The 22,082-nt window shown below is 41.8% G+C and overlaps 1 protein-coding gene across 1 annotated transcript in view; it reads right to left on the minus strand.

Moving 5' to 3' along the window:
• Positions 1-8,553: 8,553 nt before the first annotated feature.
• The window catches only part of TMEM63A (transmembrane protein 63A), a 31,176-nt gene continuing 17,647 nt past the window's right edge, over positions 8,554-22,082 (minus strand). The window contains exons 13-22 of the mRNA XM_080341610.1: positions 21,546-21,699; positions 20,711-20,817; positions 18,915-19,001; positions 18,283-18,345; positions 17,058-17,220; positions 15,836-15,941; positions 14,012-14,179; positions 10,531-10,646; positions 10,119-10,181; positions 8,554-9,542 (exon numbers count right to left, since the gene is read on the minus strand). Coding sequence (XP_080197736.1) covers positions 9,372-9,542; positions 10,119-10,181; positions 10,531-10,646; positions 14,012-14,179; positions 15,836-15,941; positions 17,058-17,220; positions 18,283-18,345; positions 18,915-19,001; positions 20,711-20,817; positions 21,546-21,699 — 1,198 coding nt within the window. The 3' untranslated portion in view covers positions 8,554-9,371. The remainder of the gene's footprint in view (positions 9,543-10,118; positions 10,182-10,530; positions 10,647-14,011; positions 14,180-15,835; positions 15,942-17,057; positions 17,221-18,282; positions 18,346-18,914; positions 19,002-20,710; positions 20,818-21,545; positions 21,700-22,082) is intronic.

Raw genomic sequence — 22,082 nt, forward strand, 5'->3', positions numbered from 1 at the left:
CAATACATAATATGCGTTAAATGAAGATACATTTTTGTCTGAAAGGGGAATGGAAAGATCCTTCTGGATACCGTGGGAAGAGACAAGGAATAAATCCATATTGATTTCAGGAAAGCTTATTTTAAAACACTGAGAAATGATGCCACTTGTTTTACTTGCTGTAATAGCACTTTAAGGAACATAACTCACACTAAAACAGTCTTGCTCGGGATTAGTTTTCTTTCATGGAAGAAATATCCTGTGCAGTGCCAGACAGCCCTGATGGTGTTATGCCAGTGCTGCCAGAAGAATTAGCCCCATTACAATTGTCAGTTGTCTTCTGGAGAGCAGTATTTATAAACAGATCTGCACTGAGTGACAGCTCTTTCCCCTTGATAGACATAGTCCAAACTTTGGTCTTCAAAATACCTTCCTGACTGGATTTTAAGATGTTCAGAAGGACACTCATGCTCTCCCTTGTGTTTTGTAACTGAGTATCTGCAGTTTTGCAGATAGGATTAAGGATAAATGAGATTTAAGTGATGAGTTTCTACTTTCTAAAAAGACAGACAACCCCCCTTTTCAGCAATGGTTCAAACCACTGCAGAGGAGCAGTGCAGAGGGAGCGCAGCACACAGGTGAACAGGAACACAAGACGACAAGACTACACTCAACTGCCCAGCGAATCAAAGGTACCAGTATGACAAACTCAACTATATGTGAAGGCTGACTCACGACTCTTTCAACAGCACCGGAGATGTGCAAGGAGGGAAAGCGATGGCTTCACCTTGCCTGCACTGCCTGCCCCAGCAGCTGCAAGGGGCCGATGTCCTGTTTGCGAAGCCGCCTGCCCCCAGGGCTGAGCCATGGGCTCTGTGTGGCCCTGGCAGTGGCAGCAGCTGCAGGCGGCTTTGTGCCCAGCGAGGGCCCGGCCCGGGGACAGGTGACAAAAGAAACCCCACTCAGCTCTGAAATTCCTCCCAGTCCTTGACTTGCCCCCCCACTGGTATCTGCTCCACATCCAGTGCAAAACCAACTTTTGCCTGTCCTGCTGATACTGTTTTCCTGATAAATACCCCATCTATCCTTCCTTCCTAATGAGATCCACCTACTGCTGCTTAGTCCCTGGCTGTCCACCGCACAGGACTATGTGGATGTGTCCCACCCCAGATACAGGGCTGAGAGAGTTGGGGTTGTTCAGCCTGGAGAAGAGAAGGCTCTGGGGAGACCTTATTGCGGCCTTTCAGTGCTTAAAAGGGGCCTTTAAGAAAGATGGGGACAGAGTTTTTAGCAGGGTCTCTTAAGACAGGACAAGGGGTGATGGTTTTAAACTAAAGGAGTGAAGATTCAGGCTAGGTGTGAGGAAGAAATTTGTAACAATGAGGGCGGTGAAACACTGGCCCAGGTTGCCCAGAGAGGTGGTGGATGCCCCATCCCTGGAGACATTCCAGGCCAGGCTGGACGGGGCTCTGAGCAACCTGGTCTAGTTGAAGATGTCCCTGCTCATTGCAGGGGGGTGGACTAGATGAGCTTTGAAGGTCCCTTCCAACCCAAACTGTTCTATGATCCTATGAGGCACCTTCCTCTGCAGCACAAAAAGGCCCAGCCCAGCTCACGTTTTTCCCATTGTCTGCCTGGCAGCCCTCAGCACGACTTCATAAGCTTGGGATGCAGCTCTGCTCCATCTGAACCTAAGTGGTTCCTCTCACTTTTGGGCTACAGACATCACTGCCTTGTAGGATCTCATCACTGTTCAGCGCACATTTCCTAACCTTTCATTTTCCCCAAATGGAAGAATTCTAAGAGGAGCTTTATCTTCTAGCACTTCTTAAGCTCTTTTGAAACCAAGCCTGAATTGTTAGGGTCAGTTTGTATGTAAATACACTTGTATCTCTTGAGTTCTACAAATCCTTGTACAGTCTCAAGGGAACTAAGGTCTGCCCCTGCATTTTTCACAGAATCACAGAATGTCCTGAGTTGGAAGGGACCCACAAGGATCACCGAGTCCAACTCCTGTCCCTGCATGTGACAACCCCACAGTTCACACCATGTGTCTGAGGGTGTTGTCCAGTCTCTTCTTGAACACTGTCAGGCTTGGGGCTGTGACACCTCCCTGGGGAGCCTGTTCCAGTGCTCCAGCACCCTCTGGGTGAAGAACCTTTTCCTAATGTCCAACCTGAACCTCCCCTGGCACATCTTCCTGCCATCCCCTTGGGTTCTGTAGAGCTCAGAGGTCACCAGAGAGAAGAGTTCGGCACCTGCCCCTCCTCCTCCCCTGGTGAGGAAGCTGTAACCACCATGAGGTCTCCTCTCAGTTTCCTCCAGGCTGAACAAACCAAGTGACTTTAGCTGCTCCTCATATGGCTTCTTCTCCAAACCCTTCACCAATTTGGCAGCCCTTTCTGTCTCAATGGCTTTTTTTTTTATATTACTCCCAGTCTTTTGTGGCTGATAAAGATTTTTGCAGTGATCAGAATACATTCTCAATCTTCCTGAGAAACCAAAGAGGAATGAAGTAACATCTCACACAAACTGAGCAGAAAAACCCACTGCAGAACACGAATATAATTAATTCTCCTCCCTTTGCCACTCTCTCTTTTCCATTTTGAACCTAAATAACAGAAATCATTGCCTAACTGATTCCTCTTAAAAAGTGCACAACTGATTTACTTCTCAATTTTTGCCCTCGTCTTCCCAGCAGATTCAGATTTCTGGTCTCAGTAAGGAACAAATTCTCCCTATTGTAAGGAACAATTTTGAAGTTACTGACATCAAATATAGGATAATAAGAAAAGCCTACTTCATGCACTGAAGCTAGAACCCTGTCATAAAAAAATTAAATGCTTGTATCCAAATTACGGTACTTAACAATTCTTTAAATCACTTCCTTCTCCATTTTCCTATGTAGAGATAGATGCTGGTTTTATTTTTCTATGTCTATAGATGAAGGGGAAAAATATAATGATAACTTGCCTTAGGGAAAAAAGAAATCAATTCAAAATAAGTTTTGTCGTGGAACATCACTTGAAAGCAGCAACTTGGTACTTTACATTTCAAGAGAGCAGGCTGTAACAGAGCAAATCGATCTGAAAAGACAAGTATAAAACAGCTCTAAATGCACGAAAGATTTTCATACGGAAGGAAAGTGAGCTGTGCACAAAAATGCATCTGTCTTGCATTCCCTTTGCTCTCAGTCTTCCTCCTGTACTGCAACTTTTCGTTTTTCAATAAGCATCTGAGAAGCACAACAGATAAATACCTTTCAAAACCAGTCCCTGACTTCCGTCACAAACTTACGCTATTTGGCGTCACTACATAAAAAAATTGGAGGTTCACAACCACACAGCAGGTAACGAATTCTGGCTCCCATTTTATTTAGGGGTACCTTATGACATACCAAATATTTGATTTCCAGAACTCTATTTTCAACATCGCTTTTGAGAATAGCATCTTCATTAACTATTAACCAGCACTTAATTAACCACTGAGTCTAGAAACAGACGTGAAATGTTCCGTCTCTTCTGGGCTATTTACAGTCCAACCCATTCCCACCTGAATACCACACACAGGCCTAGTACACAGCGTTCATTCAAGGCTATCAGATCTTGCAACCACTGTCCTATGACTTCTCAGAAAAAGCTGTTTTACTTTAAGACCTAAACATAAACATGAGTTTAGAGTCTGGAAGATAAAAGTGTTTTAAGGCCCTAAAATGACACTATCACATCTGTGTTATAATATATGTATCGCACATCTGTCACATCATAGGGAAACGAGATGGGATGAAGCTCTGGACTGCTGGAGACCACAAACTTTATATCAATAGATGTTGACAAACCAATTTGAGAGAGATGACAACTAAGAGTCCAAGAATTTGGGTCGTATTAGACACAAATACAATATACTGAACCTTCTGAACATATATCCAGCAGGAGGTAACCCAAGGTCTGAGGACGGTTACAGCGGAATTAATATCATTTCTCCCTAACAGACAATACTATCTCTACCTATTTATTTGGCAGGAAGGGAAGGGAGCGGGGCACAAAAAGCATGCACAAAACAAACAGAAGCTTTTGAGCAGGAAATCAAATACAGCAGTAAGAAGTGGTCTTTTTAAAATACACACTCTTAATCTAACCCAACTTGAGGAAATCTAATCATTATGGACATTTCCAAACCAGAACTTTAGTGGAAAGAGTATTCCATACAGAATTGAAGTTGGAAATACAGTTAGTTCCTTAAGTTAGTGAAAACCTTATTTAACACCACATAGTATCACTTTCCATTAGCCATAAAAGTTGGTTGAGGTGGGACTTTCGATCCATTTGAAAGTGAGAAGATCAGATACGTTTTACATCAGAACTTACCTAGGAAGGCAGGAAATAAGCTGCTACAGATGGGACCAAATTCTCCTCCAGGAATGCAACGTTTGTTTTCAACCAGGAATCCAGAGTCACCCTCTGCTGCAGAAGCTCCTGTTTGAAAGGGGTTAGTAACAGAGGCACATTGAATAGGGATAAGCAGCTTTGTATACTACACCAGTTAACTCATGGGGCCACATTCGCCGTTTCATCAAAAGAATTAAAAGCTAATTACGGTACATGCAATAGAAAGACAGCTGATCTCAATACACACTCTCTCCAAACAACAAATGCTTACAGGCTCTGCTGATAACAAACAAGTGAAGATGATCCAGGAGTTCTGTGTCTGAGCACAGAGAAGCTGCACTCGCTGCAGCTGAGATGCGATGGCCTGACCAGCAGGATGAGGGCACAGCAAGAGCCAGGAGTTAACCCAAGAACCAAAAATTAGAGGGAAGAGTGTTCTGTTATAATTGTGCAATTTGCAACGTCTCTGCTTTTGGTCAATTCCTTTCTCTTTTGATGTGTCAGACAGCTGTCCTCAGAAAGAACAACTTCGGTACCTCTGAAGTATCTGAAACCAGCACTTGCAGCTGTTACAGACAGGTGACAAGCCGAATCATTTGAGAAGTCCTCCGATTAGACAAAGAAGGAATTCGCAAGGCCAGTTTAAGAAGACGTGTGTCGTCTCTGAGAGTTAATTCTAAATAATGCCCAGGGTCATAAAAGTATTTCCTTGTATTGCTGCAGTTCAGAGACAATAAAGTGCGTCTTTTTCTTTGTACTCGATGGACTTGTGTTTGTGTTAGTGACAAAGACCCCATCTTCCCAATCTTCCAGTGCCTCTCACCTCACTCGCTAAGAGCCAGGAGAACAACTCTGTGGTCTGCTGCTCCTGGGACAACCCGCTTGTAATGTATGAAAGTAAAAGGCATCCAAATGCTAATACATGAACTACCTGTAGATCAGACCTGAGAAAAGTCACACCTGCGGGTGAGCAGAGCTGGGAACTGGACTTCTGCAAAGAGACAGAAAGAACGTGGTCTAGTGCTACACTGAAGCATTTAAAAGCTTAGCACAGAAGTCTGGCCTTTGGCTTGAAACATGGGGAAAGCCCAAAGGAAAACAAAGAACAAGTGTGTACACCTGATGCAAATGAGAAATTGCAATCACTTAGGTGCTGGGGATGTGTTGTGACAGGGCTGGAGGTGAACCAGACCGTGCACACAAACAGAATAAGCTGGAACTGGCACAGAGGTAGGTGTACCTACACAAGCCAAGTTTTTTTTGAGAGTCTCAGCACACCACATGGTGTTTTCTTCACTATAGAAGAAAGTCATCTATAGTGAAGTCTTTGCAGAAGTAAACTGAATTGTAAAAATATCAAACGGGCTCCGTTCTTCAACTTTGAGAGTTTGTCCCCTCAGGTGCATCACAGCGATGCCACCACAGACCACGCTGTAGGACTGACGCACGTGTGAGGGTCAGACTTGTCCAGGATTCAGGTTCCGCAGGAGCAGGGCTGGTGGCAGCTGCCAGAAGCCAAGAAGGACTCTGTGAGGAGCGAGGAGGGGAGGAGCTGTTCCAACTGAGCAATGTGAGGCGAGCAGCAGGCGCGGCATCTCGGCAAATATGGCTTCTGGGAGCTACGATCAGTAACTCCAGCTGGGCCATTTGCTTAGGCTTCCTGCCAAAAGATTTATAAAAAGAACAGTAAAGAATGTGCAATGGGTTTAAATATGAATTTCAAATCCAGCGCAGCCAATATCCACATTTGTTGAGACTTCCATCCCTCAGCTTTTCTCTAAGGCTCAGCAAGGAATGCAAGGACTTTCTCCTGCTGATCTAATTTTATCCTCTCCGAGACATCCACCAGCACGAAGGAATGAATTAGAGTCAGTGCAGTTTCCTAATTACTTCCAGCTCTCAGATAAAGACGTAAAAGATACTAGGAAAGCAAGCACAACATACCAAAGCTGATAAACCAGCCTTTAATTTGTGTGTTGCTACACATGGAGGTCTTGTGGTAATTTACTAATAAGTGATTCCAGCCTTTACTTAAACTAGCGCATGTCCTAATACCATAAACATTTCTAGGAGTTTGACTGCAACAGAGTACAGTGGCAAACAAGAACAGCTGCTCCATGAAAAATGAAATATGCAGGTGATTTCCCCATCGGGCACATGAACCGGTTCCCCAAATGCCAGCAATGACTCTTTAGCAAGATGCAACTTCCCATTACCCAGCAGGTTTTCCATACACTATATCAGAATTACGTTAGCGTGGCTGGAGGTGGGTTTATGCAAGTTCACAAGAGAGCTGGCCCTGTCTGCGCAGAGCCTGTGCCAGCCACCAGGAGCTTCACTCCCGAGGTTCAGCATCCTTCCAAGCGCAAAAAGGAAATCCGGCTATCAAGTTTGTGTCCTTAAGAGCACATATAGAATCTCACAATGAATATCAAAGGTCACTTGTTGAAAAAAGTTACACCACAGAGCATAAAAATCCCACAGGGTCAGCATTAAAAACAGATCAGGTGTGGTAGCTGAATCATTTATTGGATTCTTCAATTAGTATATGCATCAAGCGTCCACTGCTTCTGCAGACCCTGTATGAGATGGAATGCTGCAGCTAGAAATGAGTCAGAACAACCACAGACTCCTCATCTGATTAATACAACAGGCTCTGTCTCCTCCTTCTGTCTTCACTTCTGTATGAGAGACTCGGGGATAAGAAACAAAAGTGAAGCCTGTTGGTTTTCTTTTTTCTTGGCTCAAACATCAAACTTAAATGGCAGTTTGTATGCAGGGTACACACCACATAATACCATGGTCACTAAAAAAGCCCTCACAATAGTCCGTGTACATACCACTTTTAGTAATACCATGACTGCTAAAAATCAAAACACGCCCCCCTTCCAACACACACACACAAACCCCCCTCACTAAACTGCAACACCAAAGTGATAAAGAAGTCTGACACAAACCCTCTAGAAAAGGCTCCTCACTTGCCTTTTAAGAACCAAGAGGAATTCATTGAAGAGCTGCTAACTCGGGTAAGAGGAATGAGGAAACTCAGTCCCTCTCAAAAGAAAAGTATATAAATAACTCGAAGTAGTAGCACTCTGTAAAAGGCATAGCAAAGGAAAACAGACTTCAAATATAAAAGCTTTATTAAAATAGTTGTCTTTCTCCACAACTTTTTTATTTCATTCAGTTTTGACTCAAGGAATTTCTTTTGTGTGTTTTAAGGGTTCTTTTTTTAAGTGTCGATACTTTTATCAAGAACATCAGCTCAACTTTCACGTGAGGATTACTGAAGCGAGTGAAGAATCCAAGAGTTAGCGATACGGGCAGTGAGCCTGCGTGCTGAACCAGAATATCTTGTAAATGTACAGAGCTAGGAGACTTCTTGCAGCTAGTTGGATAAATGTACAACCAACATAAAAATGTTAACTCATGGATGTCCAGTTTCTTGTGCTTGTCTGTACATAAATTATAAGGTGGGTTGTGAATACTGTTTTGCATGAATGGAAGGAAAAAACTTGCTACATTATTTAAATGGTGGTTATTGCAATTTTTGTACAAGAGGGTACCACTTTAATTATTAGATGTACCTTACCAGGACGGGCTCTTCGTCAGGGTTATCAGCACTCTGCAGGGTCCTTCTTGCAGCAGGGCAGGTCTCCTGCTCAGCATCTGTCCGGAGCGCTGGGCTGGGGGAGCTGGGGGCAGCTGTGCAAGACACTGAACATCCGCACACACTCGTTTATGGCACAAATTCTACTCCAATCTCAAGATGCTGCTGCTTCACAGACATGCTAGAAAAGGTCAAGTTCAGGAGCTAACAGTTTAACAATGAGCAGACAAGCAGAGGGCAAAAACATTCTGCTACCCAAAGGTCACCAAGTTTCATTCCCTAGAGAGATTTTAAAGTATTCAAATCTCTCATGGGACACACTGTCATTCTAAGCCTCATGACAGTGCTCTTAGGAACAGTTCATGACGCTGATCATGCTGTGAGGCAGCTACCAAAAGAGCTGTTTCAATACACAAAGAAAAAAATAAGTCAATCGAGACAGCCCGAAATTTCTCTGAACTCAGTGTTTTATTGCTTTGTGATTGTTACACTTTGACAAAATGTACTTTGGAATAAATTGGCACCTACTGCATAATTTAAAAACTTAATATCTTACAGTTCATGTATTTGGCACTATAGAGAAAACCCAGAGATCCGTCATTTTGACCCAAGATTGAAAGAAAGATAAAAAGTTTACATCCTTTATTGCTGGCAGGTGAACTTGCATTGTGGAAGGCCCTTAAAAATAGTGAACAGAAACAAACCAAACATCCTTCCAAAATATATATATAAAACCAGTATCAGATAAATTACTCCCTTCTTTAAACCAGTCTCTTTGCTTTGGTACTTTTGGTACTCAAGTGCACAGTAAGTTCCTCATCTCTTTAAAGGAAAAAAAGCAATGTGGTCAAGTCTACACTGGCTACTTTGGGTGACAAGAGGAGAGACCCACACACCATCCTCGGCGCCCATGAAATAGCATTTTCATCAAAAGTGACATCACCCCAGGATTTAACATATCCTGAGAGGTTTATAAATACTAACGAGGGTTTTTTATTATTATATATTTTTTTTTAAAGCTAGAGTTATTTTGAATAAATACAAGACAGCTTTTAATAGCTGCATTGACTTTGGTGACCAGTTGTCCATAGGCAGCATAAATTATCTTCATAAGGCAAGTGGTGAGATAGCGTAAGTGAAGTCCCTGAGGATCAGCATCTCTGTGCTCCACATGTTTGTTCCAAACTGTGTGTGTCGACAGCGTGGAAAACAATCAGGCCCAATGCAGCTGCTTTTTCATCTCCAAACACAGCTGCAGACCACACAAAATTATTTCTGTACCTCTTCTGTAGGCAAGAATATGTAAATTAAACAGAATACTTAGTAGGTGGCGGTGGGGAATTAGTTCTCCTAAACCTGGACCAAGTGCTCCACCTCGTGTTAGTCCCTGGTATTCAAACCGAACTTTTCGATGCCGGCTCAATAATTGCAGGTCCAGCAGAATAGCTTATGATTCCTTCTGCCTTGGAACTAGTGTTGCCCATGGTGCCGTATGACTGCTGCTCCTCAGGGGCAAGCATCGTCCTTTCAGTAGAATCAGGATGCAAAACTCGGGGGACGTACATCTGAAAGCACAAGCGTTAAGGATTTTACTAGTCTCTCAACGTATAACATTGGGATGATTCACCCAGGATAGTTTCTCCCCTCGCCACTCTTCTTTTCATCCATTTCCCATTCTTCACCTGAACACCCAAGGCTTTTTGCACCCTAATGGATGCTTCCCGGTGCAACGCATGTAGACTGGCACAAAGCCTCTACTTGCACTTCAGTTCTACGTCCTTTTTAGTGACATGGCAGGTAAGACATGCTATGTGTCAAAACTTTCAAGATCACAAAGCTGCAGCAACCGTGTGCATTGGCAGTTGTCCAGGTGTGAGGATCTGCCTGGTGTAAGGCCCAGAACACAGCGTACTGAGATGCTGCAAGTAGTGTGTCTCAACTACTCCTAACGGGTCAGACGAAGGTACTTCTGGAACAGGCACGGAGCCCAGCAGCACAGCTCTCTGGTCCCACACACGTATGGGAAGTCCCACACTCCATTCAGACTAATAGGTGCTACCCGAGGTCTTTGGTAAGCAGGGTGAGAAAGTCAGTTTTCCTAAGAAGCGTTAAGATAATAATAGAAACTCTCAAGTTCTTACAGAAGATGTTGGGATGGTTGGTGCATCTGTGCTGCTTGCCCTTTCACCATGCACTTCTTCTATCTGTAACCAGTAACAAGTGGGGAAAAGAGAGACAATATCAAAATGGTAAGTCAAAACAGTATAGAAAGACTTTAAGTGCCCCAAAACCTGCACAGAGAGATCTCTGTGCAGTGCTGCTACTCTCTCCTCCAATCTTCTTGCATAATTCTTCCATACTGCTCTTTCCTCCCAAATTCAGTTCCTGTTAACGCAGACAGCTACTATCAGCCCTCCTTAGCCATCTTGGAGGAACGAACCTTTGTGGGCAGACGCTTCCAGCAAGAAGGCACAAAACAACCCAGCAGGAATAGCTGATGCTACCCCAAGCACACAGGTAGGTGCTGAAAGGTGTGAGGTGTCCATCACTTACCTTATAATTCAGTGGGCTCAGGTACTTAAAACAGCCAAAAATAGTATAAGCCAAGCAAATAAAAATTGTGATGTTGACGACTATGAAGGTAAACATGGTTGTAGGTGCTTTAAAGCCTAGAAAAATATTCAGAGAATACAATATAAAAATACATAGCAGGAAAATAACAAATAAACTTTTACTTTATCTTCCCTATTTTCAGAAGCCTTGTGTTTGTTTTGTTGTGTTTTGGTTTTGTTTTTTCTTAGAGCACTGGACACACCAGTGCCAGTCACAAACAGGACAACCTTGTCGTGCACAAATTGCTGAGCAAGCTGTTTTCCCAGCTTCCTTAAAGGCCGAGAAAGGCAGCTGCAATACTCAAATGATAAACAAGACTCAGAGCAACTCTTCCTCTCTCAGCCATCTATTCTGGACCCACTTCTAAAATACTTTCATTAATGATCTGTGAAACATATATACATAGAGTCTGTTTATGAAATATAATGACGGCACTAAACTAGATGGCCTGCAAACAACCCAAAGGAAAAAGACATAATAGGAAAACAAAACAAAATGACCTTGATAGACTAAACAACTCCATGTTCTTTCAAGCGGAAAAGAAAAAACAACTCGACTAAAAATAAAATGCGAGATGAAACTGTATGCAGAAAACTGTAAATGGCGACAATATGGAAGGAAAACTGAAATTTAGGTACGAGAGACAACAAGCCAGTAGCACTGCAGAATACAACTGATGACTACAAGCTGAAAAGCAGTCAGTAGTGTGATGCTATCACAAAACATGGGAAAAAGAAGCAAGACTCTGGTACCTATACAAAACAACTTGGTGATATTGAACCTTCAACTTGAGCAGCCTTGTCTGTGTTGGACATCATGATAAAATATGGACACAACTGAAAGCCAAGGAAAATGAACAAGTGAAGAAACTGCGTAAACATGAGCTAAGCTGAACAGTAAGTTTTTCTTCAGAGACAGGAGGAGAGACAGAGAGACTACAGGAAACAATGTGGCAGCAGCACCTAGTCTGGAAAAAGTTATAATGATTACAGTGACTTATAATTCCTCAGATCCACTGGGGAAATATTCTGAAAAAACCTCATTTTGCAGCAAAGAGGACTTAAATATTATATTAGGAGGAAAAAACCAAACAAACACAAAGAACCAAAACCTCCACAAACAAACAACAACACAACACCTAGCTGTTTCCAAGCTTCTTTAGTCAAAAGAAGCAACCCCAACCCTCAGATATTTTTGTGGTAAGCCCAGCATATGCAGTGGCACAGAAAAGTTTTACTTTTTAGCTGGTGATAGAAGTCCTGTGCAGATTTGTTCATGAGGGGAAAAAAAAGAACGCCGCACACACAAAACCAAACCCCACAAACATGTCACTGTTCAAACCAAAAAGGGAAGTGAAAAACCCTCCCTATGGGTATTCTGGCATGTCCTGGAGAAGAGGTGGTTTTCACATGTGCAGGTTACATCAGTATTTACCCGCTGATGAGGCATGTCCACACCAAAGCCAATGTCTGGTGTGAACCACAAGGCAAATAGCAGAGATGAGGGAAGAAGTGATCTCCAAAGCTCAGTTTCCCCTGCCCTGTGTCCTCAGTGCTGCTCCCTGCCACCAGCTCTGGAGAACATGGGACACCAGTGACTGTCCCAGGAGACAGGGGTGGTGAGGGGCCCAGTAGTGCTTTTGGTGTACAGTGGATGGAGGGCACAAGAGCTGAGGAAGAGAGCAGCGACTGAGAAGGAAACAAATGACACCAGTACAGGCTGTCGCCTCTGGATGTAGTCAAGGGATATTTGATCCAGCCTTACATTAATAATAATGAGTGAGAAAACACTGCACTCTGCAACCAGACAAATATCCATACCAGGCAAACTACACCAATCAATGACTAAGCAATCAAGCTTTACACACCCATCAACCGATTTATTTAGCAGATAAGGAAGCAGGGTACTCTCCCCCCTCCTTCCTTCTCTTTGGCACAAGAAACAAATGAAATCAATGCTAATGAAATCAAAACCTCAAGTTCCTACCTCTCAGACTCACACTGCTTGGCTAGACTGCCCCATGCACCGATAAACCACTGAACAACATCCTGCAAACAGGATCCTCCCTACTGACCAAGCCAAGCATGGTAATCCAGTCTGGGTTTTCCATTACACTTTCATGACAAATGATGGTTTCACCACAAATACAGAACCAGAAAACATCATTATAAAGATTTGTTATTACACCAGGATTTTCCTTCATAACAATTAAAGAGGCACATGAATTGCTGTGTGTTTGGAGTTGATTTTTCTAAGGTATGCTCTAGAAATTCTGCTGTTATTTTAGAGGACATGGATTTGTTGGTCTTCCTGGTTGCAAAGACAGCACTCAAAACGAGAGGAAATAAAAAACACCTCTCAAACATGCAAGTAACGCAGGGACATCTGCTGAAATCCATGGACAGCCTGAAGCAATTGTTCTGAGTGCCTCTTGCATCCACAGGGAGCTGCTTCTGAAGTTAGATGACAATCTGCCAGCAGGATCTTTTTTACTACTGGTGTGCGAGAAAAACACAATGCAAGCACAGTCATTTGTCACCAGTGCTGTGAAAGCAGAGAAGAGGGCAAAATACACTTAGATATAAAAGGCCTCCTTCCCAAGAAGGGAAGCTCAACTCCTTCCACTGGCATCCCTGTTCCACACCCAATGCTTCCTCCTATATAATGGATAAAAAGCCATCAGCTATATCCTACCTTTTCTGACATTAGAGCTGTTCCTACACCATAGCCAATACTATCAAGGCCAAATACTTGCAAAATAAAGCATGTCCCCATTTTTAAAATAAATTACATACAAAACATGAAGTTTTAAAGTATGATACGGAGGAGAGGCACCATCTCACTGCAGCCTTCCATGTAAAATGACTGACGACGCAGAACACAGGTCTTACTAGCATTAACCAACATTTTAACATTATTTTTTCTAAATGAGAGCAGTACAACAGAGGCAGTAGCCAGTTCATCCAGGCAAATTAAACTCATGCACGGACTACACAAATTCAGGAAGCGAAGCCAGAGACCGCCTTACTAGAAAGAGCTAATTCTGAATAGATTTTTGTTTTATTTAATGATTTTTATTGTCTGCCACTCCACAGCTCAGTTGGCCAATTCAAACTCTACAGATTTAGGGAACACATGATCTCCTGTAAAACGAAGAAATATGGAGCTCCATGTTATTAGTTTTAAGTTAACATGTTATTAGTTTTAAGTTAACATATGAGCCATCTCCATCAGATCATCTTGTGGAAACTTGCATAAGCTGCCCATGTTGTATAGTTCAGTACCACAAGTAACCACCGTGAATTCCCATTTATGCAAGCAAAAAGGAAAGCCCACAAAACCTACGAAACTTCACATGTAATTCAGGTAAGTTGGCAAGAGAGGTAGGACCAGCTTCTAAATGGAAAAAGGTGATACTTACCTAGCCGCAAAAACGAGAAAAAGAAGAGCCAGAAAAGGCAGAGAATCGGAGCTGCAAGGGCCTGATTCACAGCTGCAAAGTGCATTTTCTTCTCCAGCTTGGCAGGGAGATAAGCATAGTAAAGGTTGTAACGGTCAACCATGTGCTTCAGGAGCATGTATATTAAACCTGGAAGGGAAAAAGGGAGAGCCAAGGAGACGCTGTTGGAGACTTGAGAAAAATCAGCAGTTCTATGAGGATATCTACACTAAACAAGTGACTGAAAATCTAGATACAGCCCAAATAGGAACAAGGTACAGCTGCGGGACAGCAGCCCGCGCCAATTTCTTATCCCCAGAAAAAGGCCAGTTACTGCTGTAAGGGCTATGAATTACAGCAGCTCCGGTATGCAGCAGCACACTGAGATATTTACAACCGCACGCAAAACAAAATGTAAATAAATATCAAGCGCATGGTTACAAAAAAAATTGGCCGCATTCTTCCAATAATAAAGTTGTTGATTAAAACCAGTTCTGAATTCTATCTAATTTAGCTAATTAAATTGGATCTAGCTCTCTAAGAATCTGGATTACAAAAGGAAAACATCAACTATATAAAATGATTTAGTACTACTTATGCCTGATAAACAGGTTTCCAAAATGGAAATATCTGTAGCTGCTAAACCGATTTTTTTATACATAATTCTTATGACAGTCCAGAACCTCTGTGAACAAAGATGCAACAAATTAAGATATAGATCATGTCACAGCCACTGAAGATGGACAACTGTCCATGAGTGCTAGATAGATTTGAAGTTTCTTGCATTCCCATACAAGATTAATAGCTAGTACGGGAAGAAAAAAAGTAGTCAAAGCCAGATACACAGGCAATGTAAGGCAGAAATGTTTTGTTCATGGGACAGAGATAAGCCAACTGAATAAGAGAAACATCCCAGAAAAAGATCTGAAGACCTTCTCAGGGTTCTGTCGGAGCTCCATCTGCACCACAGGCCAGTTGTGCTTCACCCACACGCCCTGAACTCCCAGGTAACCAGATTTCTAAGCCCCCAAATCTACCAGAGGATCCAGCATCTCCTTTTCCAGCCAAGGGGCAGCTATAGTGTTCACCATATGGTTTGTCCCAGCAAAGCAGTCAGGTTACATCGTTAGGTTACATCCCTGCAGCCAGGACCATGGAGCATAACACAGCTGCCCACAGCACAGCCCCTTCCGTCATTCTCATTCAGGATGGAGAATTTTAGACAAAATGGTGTGCAATGCAGAAGAGCTGCAGTAGTGAAAAGGATGGGTAGTTTTCCAGTCTCTTGCTAGTGAATCAACACGTTTATTTTTGTGCTTCATTTTACATACTTCACTCAAACTTCTGTCCTAAAGTTACTTCAAATGTGCCTAAAGGATTCGGGGATCAGAATGTCTCAAGTTTGGTGGCTTAAGGTGGCCCTCCAGGCTGGGTAGCCCCTACAGTTTGCCTCTCCTAGAGCTCAAGTACCCAGACATTAAAAAATAATCCCCTCATCCCCAAACCTACCTAAACTCCTATGCTTAACTATTAAGAACCACCAGAGCTAATACACTCAAACTTGAGAAACAAAATATGCACCTAAAAGACACTAAATACACTTTGAACTTCTAAAGGCAGTATAAGAGCTAAGTAATTCCCCAATTTCTGCCCCTTTTTTTCCAGAAGAAGGGAAGGAAACTTGTATCCAAGTACTAAGGATTATCAGCATTTCAACTGGAGTAAGAACACAGAACCGGGCCTTCCAAACCTCCCACATGCCCCCACCTTGCTCACACAGCGCCCAGAGCTCATCGCAACACTTACCGAACGGGACAATGATGGGACACGTAATGCTGTAGGCCATGATGACTGTGAACACACACAACATCCAGGCGTACATCGCTCCAAACTCATATTCAAATGCTTGTTGCTAGGAACAAACCCGAAACACCCAAAACTCTCATCTCACTCTATCAGTGTGTCAGGAGTTAAGAACAGATTCACTAAAGTAACAATTCACCTTCTCTTATTCTCTACCAATGAGAGATCAGTTATTTTCCTAAGAAGTATAAATGACATAATTAGATAGATGAAGTATTGTGCATTTTAACATCTGCACATCCAGAAAATATGCTGCTTCTTTCATAGCCTTAAACTAACTCCTCCGGGAATCTACTTTCATCTATAAGAAGCGACAACCTAAAACCACAAGGCAGAAAATAACTGTGCCAAACTTGGAACCTTCATCTCACAGCAGATCCCATTGATTCTCTACTGTTCCTTGTGTTGGCTTTCCCAGTAGGGCAAGCTCAAGTTATCTAAGCTTTGGTGTGGCCAGTATTCCCACTTTTTCCTCTTGGGATGAGGAAAGCAATATAAACAATTTCAACCAGAGCAAGGGGTAATACAGAACAGTTAACAGAAGTGAATGTTTAAAAGAATCTTTTAAAAAGGGAACCCGCTCACTCATAAATAATAATAATAAAAAGAAAAAAACCACCCCAAACAAACACAGGAGCAGCTGTATATGGGCTTAAGTTCCCATTGTAACACCTGGAATTTCAAGCTGCAAGATCATCTGGAAGTGAAAGTGCACCACATAAAATCGAATCTAGACAATAAATATATATTTTGCTAAGTGTATGTTCAGATTAAAATAAGTTGTATACACCTGTGGGCTGACAGAAGAATCCAACTATAGAGGGATTGAATTTAAAGAAACCCTGAAGTTTAGACTACAAGATAAAACCAGAATTATCCTACAAAATCCAAATCATAAAACTCTGACTTGGAGTCATAAAGAGAATAATACCTGAAGTTCAGAGCTCAGGTTTTGATTTTTTTTACCATCTCTGACTTGAATAAATACTTCCCCATTATCTGTGCAGCAAATGAAGGAATATGAACTGTCATGCATGAGTGAAACAAAGGCCAAAAAAAAATGACATGATATGATAGTTAATGTTGTGGAGGATGGGGGCTCCCACTGTTCCTGGGAAAGATCAGTCATTTATAATTTCCTCTTGCTAAGGAGGGGTTCTAATACCTGTTTAATATTTTTCCTTTCCGCTGTGGACTTGGCCATTATCATGCGTATGGTATAAAGGATGAGGCCAGGCAGGCGCAGCAGCTCCATCCCGTTGCCAATGAAAGCAGAGGCAATCACATAGTTCACAAAGAAGGCTCCCTGGTCAGGCAAAAAAACACATCTGCAAGGAAAGACATCAGACACCGGCTGGAAAGCTGACAAGCAAATATAGCATAGCTACAGTGGATCCCTACCACCTTCGGAAATCTTTAACCATAAGGATAAGCACTGGACACCATAAGAATCGGTTAAAGACTTCTGATAGTCTTGTTCAAAACAAAACGAGTACCCCATAGTTATACAGTAAGGGCAGTACACGTAAGAGCCTGGCTGAGTTCCAGTCCAGATGAGGAATAAACTGTTCACAAAAGGATGCAGCAGTCTGATGGGTGGCTGATTGCAGACAACAGCATCATTTGATGTCTGCAACAGCAACCCCAGACAAGATGAGATAAGACTGCAATAGAATAATTGACTCTCCAAGCTTAATAACTCCTAATTGTCTTCTTGTTACTGATTTTGAAACAGCATTTGGAAACCTAACTATGTCCTAATAATTGCATTATATTCTTTTCCTCCAGCCACAATCTCTGAAGAGCTTATAACAACCAGTATCTGCAAATGTGCAAGGCTGGTATAAAACCAGCATTGGTTTTATAGGCCTGACAGGGATGGACAGAGCCCTACAGAGTCAGACCAACAGAGCCTGACAGATTGCAACAGTGAGTGAAGTAGCCTGAAAGGGGCTTACAGAGCCCCACACATTTATTAAAATCAAGAGTCAATGGATTTCAGAAAGAAAACTGCTGTAGTATTTGGTCTCACTGTAATCCTTGGAAAGATCCCCTGTCCGTGACACGCAACAATCCTCAGTACATTTTCTGGTCCTCTCTCACCTGCATCACATCATCCTGTCCTTTCCTGTATTCTACAAAATTTGTAAGGTTTTGGGAAAAATAACTGTCTCTTTATTGCATGTTTGCATACCTTAGTTAGCAGGAAAAAAGTATGGATTTTGTCATAGGAAATGACTTGCATTTTCCTCCCCTTATTCAGAAGCTCAACATCATCCCACAGGGTACCATCTCCAACTAAATTTTAATAAACACTAACTAAAGTTAGTCAGCAGCCAAAAAAAGAAAAGTCGTAAGTATTCCTTTACCGAAGAATTGTTAATACTTACTCCAGCCTAACTGCAGAATCAGATGATTCTCTGTCAAACAGCCAACGGAAAAAAAAGTCAAGGCTGAAAGAAAGACGGTTAACATAATTCAGTCTTCAGCAGCTTAGTACTGTGTAAAATGCTTCTTGTTCAGATTAGGATAGTGCATAGAGAGACACTCATCAAATAATCGCTATACTACTTCAGCCTTTTCACAGTTACTGATAGTCAGAAATAGGAAAAAAGATGGAGAATCAAACAAAACAGAAATGTCAACTTCATACTAAAGTTTTAATGACTCATTTTTAGCAGATGTTACATAGATAGGACAAATACATGTTACCCAGTTAGCCAGGGAAACAGTAAAATACTGTAAAGATAGAAAGAAAAGGACAAATATAACTGAAGTGTAAGACATAGTCAGGAGCAACTTTCAGTTAGTCAGTCTTACAAGGTCTTAAATTTCTTTGCTAAAAGAAAAGTCAGCCTTTGGAAACTTAAAGGGCTATGAGGTCCTCAGATGAAAGATGAACATTGAAATCTAATGCATAATGACATCAACAACACTTCAACTAGCAACTACAAGACAAAAATAAGCTGTCTTACGTGATAAAAATACTCCAACATCGCTCCATTAAACTATGATTCTTTACCTGGTCAGACCAAGGGAGGGCAGAATCAATACCATGAAGATCAAAAATATGTAGACTTTATGCATCATTATTCTGTTCTCTGTAGATCTACCAACATAAAAAGTCACTGAGTAAGAAACTCATACAAAACACTTTCACACATGAGGGATCTTGCCCAGAGTATGTCAGCACGCATCAGATTTCCAGCTTCCCCTACCATATCACATTGCTACAAGATACTCACAAAACAAACATCTTTGAGATATTCACTAATTTGGACCAAGCCATCTGGCTCTCAGTATCTTCTTGGGCAAAGAAAACACTTCTGAAAGTTAATCCAGACTCTGGATTAGCATCACTACAGGTCTGCCACACAAGCACGGGGATGTGTGACAACCACAGCTGGTCTCTCATCCAACGAGACTCACGTTTTGCAACAGCTTGTAAACAAACCGCTCTTCAAGTGTCATGCCAAGAGAGATTTGGCAGTTTGTAAAAGGGCACCACTGCCAAGAAACCAGATACTCAGACAAGCTACTGGACTGTCCTTGCCAAGTGTCAAGTCCTTGGGAAGAACATGACACTGCTAATGCTATTCCCCTACTACAGTAGCAGGAACATCGATCTACTGACACGCTGTTGCCAGAAAAGTGCAGCGATCGCTATAAACAATTCAGACTGTTGGTGGTATCTGATATGGCATGAAAACCACAGAGGTTTTATTATAGGATCACACAGCCCTTGGGCACTGTGGGACGTATCAGTACAACTATACTGAGGCTTGAAATCGGATCTGTGATCACCAGTGACTTTAGAAAACTATTTCAACTGATTGAAAAGGGCTCCGAGTTCATGTGCCCAGTGCAACTACCAAAAAAAAAAAAGTTGACTAAAAGCATAGAACTTTGACGAATAAACAGCAGATTCTGGACATGATGTCTTACAAGGGAACAGTACAAAAAAATAAAAAGTCAAAAAAAGTTGACCTTCAAATATAAAACCAAACAAAAAATGGCTGCAGGCATTATGCAAAAAGATTGAGGGAAGTGGAGTGAAGCTGGGATTCAGCATGCAGCATCATGCTTTTATCTGACTGTAGGAAAACTGGGGATGAAATCTGGTATGTCAAAACCAAGCTGTGCCAAGTTCTGCAAGCCAGCAGCATGCTTGACATCTCCGGAGTGCACCCGTCATATCTAAAAATACTTGCATCAACACATCTGCTGAGCCCTGGTCTCATAGGTGTTCTCACATCACCATATCTGCTGGGCCTTGGTCCCATAGCTGTTCTCAGATCACAGCTAACAATACACAGCAGCAACTCAGTTGTGCACCAAGAGTCACATCCAGACCATTTTTTCAAGCAAAACAACAAAAAGATTGATGCCTTAGTTATAAGTACCATGCCAGCACTTGGAGCATTTTCTGTTGAAGCGAGATTCTGGGGTCCCATGATGTTCTCACTCTGGAGGAGATCCAAACCCCCACCTCCTACCCTCCCAGAGAGCAAGCTTGTTATAGGATCAGAGGCAATTCTCTCAAGCTACTTAAACACATGGAGGCATGAAGGGGAGTGGGGATGAAGTATAAGCAAATCCTGAAATCCTGTGGTCAGATTATGCTTGCTCTGTCAATTACAAATGACTTAACTACAAAATGTTGGTTATAACATCAGAAAGATATGAGAACATGACATTCCCTGCCACAGGAGATGTGCTGACTCAAGAGTTCCATGAAAGATAAGCAATTTGCCCATTTATTTTAGTAATGCAGCTGATAAGGCCAAAACAGAGGGGGAAAAAAAAAATCTTGCTTACTTCGTCCAGTGCAACTCCAGTAAAGTTGAGTAATAGACAATTGTTGGTAGCAACGCTGAGAAGGACCAGAGCAAGAGCGTTGGGAAAAACTGACTGACAATGGGATTCTAGTGAGAAAAAAAAAGTATTAAAACAGCTGTGGTAGAACAGAGGTTGCAATATTTTGCTCTTTGTAAATTATAGCAGGTTGGACCGTGGAAATTTTATTCAGATACAGTCTTAAAAGGAGTGAGTGCTCAGCACTGACATGCAAGACAAAAAGGAAGAGTAGGACTGGGAATTAAGTTCCTTGAGAGTGTCACAAGCAGTTTTTATGTAGTTTATGCTAGCTTAGGGAAGTATTTAAAATGAACAGTTTGCCAGAGACCTTAGCTGCAGTCAAACTGGGATCAGATATAGATGTCATCCTGTTTTGAATCCAATAAGCAAAATAAGATCATGGCATTTTACTCCAGAGTTTAAATCTGAATTCCCCCCTTCCCATCATAAAAGCAAAAATACAAGTTAGACTTGAATTTCCATTTTTGGCAAAGGTTTTTGGTTGTAAACTTTAGTATTATGTAAATTTGGAACGCAATTTTTTACTACAAACAATACTTTTATAATAATACAAAGTTTCAGATGAAATTACTGCAGCCTATTGTCAAGGACCAAAAGAGGACTAAAGCCATGACTCTGGACATACGCTTTCTAATCAGCAGCTACGTAAAACAATACTGATAATTTCAACTGACTTTAGCTTATAGACATTGTTTAATTGTCTTACTATATACCTATCAGTTTAATCAACATTTTGGTCTAATACACAACTATATCCAAACATGGTGATACTCACATTAAGATAGTGAATAGGTTTAGTGACATTGAACTTGTCCATGGTTGAGATGATTATGGAAGGAGTAGTAAGAAAAAACAGTACAATAAAGAGAAGCAAATTAATGCAAGCCCATCTAAACCACCATTTCAGTCCATGCACTGAAAGATTCTTCCTGGAAAAAAGGACATAAAAACAAGCAGTAAGCATTTGCTGCTAAAGGAATATACATAATACTATCCGGCAAGTAACAGGTGGCACTGTGTTTTCTAAACTGAGTTTCATAGTCTCAAAGTTATATAACAAAGCACTACACAAGTTCCAGTTGCTATTATTATAGAACTATAGAAAAATGTGCAACCGTTCTTGAATGATAAATTGTGCTTGCAGAAGAACACTTCTAGTGTTTCACAATGCAAACACCATGTCTAATGTAGTTATGATTTGGGATGAAACACTTCCACAGAAGTACTAAACCAAAGTAGAACAAGAAAAGACAGACAGAAGATGATACAGAGAGTTTCTCCAAGAATAATAGCTACCAGAGGCAGAATGTAC

The sequence above is a fragment of the Nesoenas mayeri genome (genome assembly GCF_963082525.1).
Source record: "Nesoenas mayeri genome assembly, chromosome: 3".
In the NCBI taxonomy this organism is placed as follows: domain Eukaryota; kingdom Metazoa; phylum Chordata; class Aves; order Columbiformes; family Columbidae; genus Nesoenas; species Nesoenas mayeri.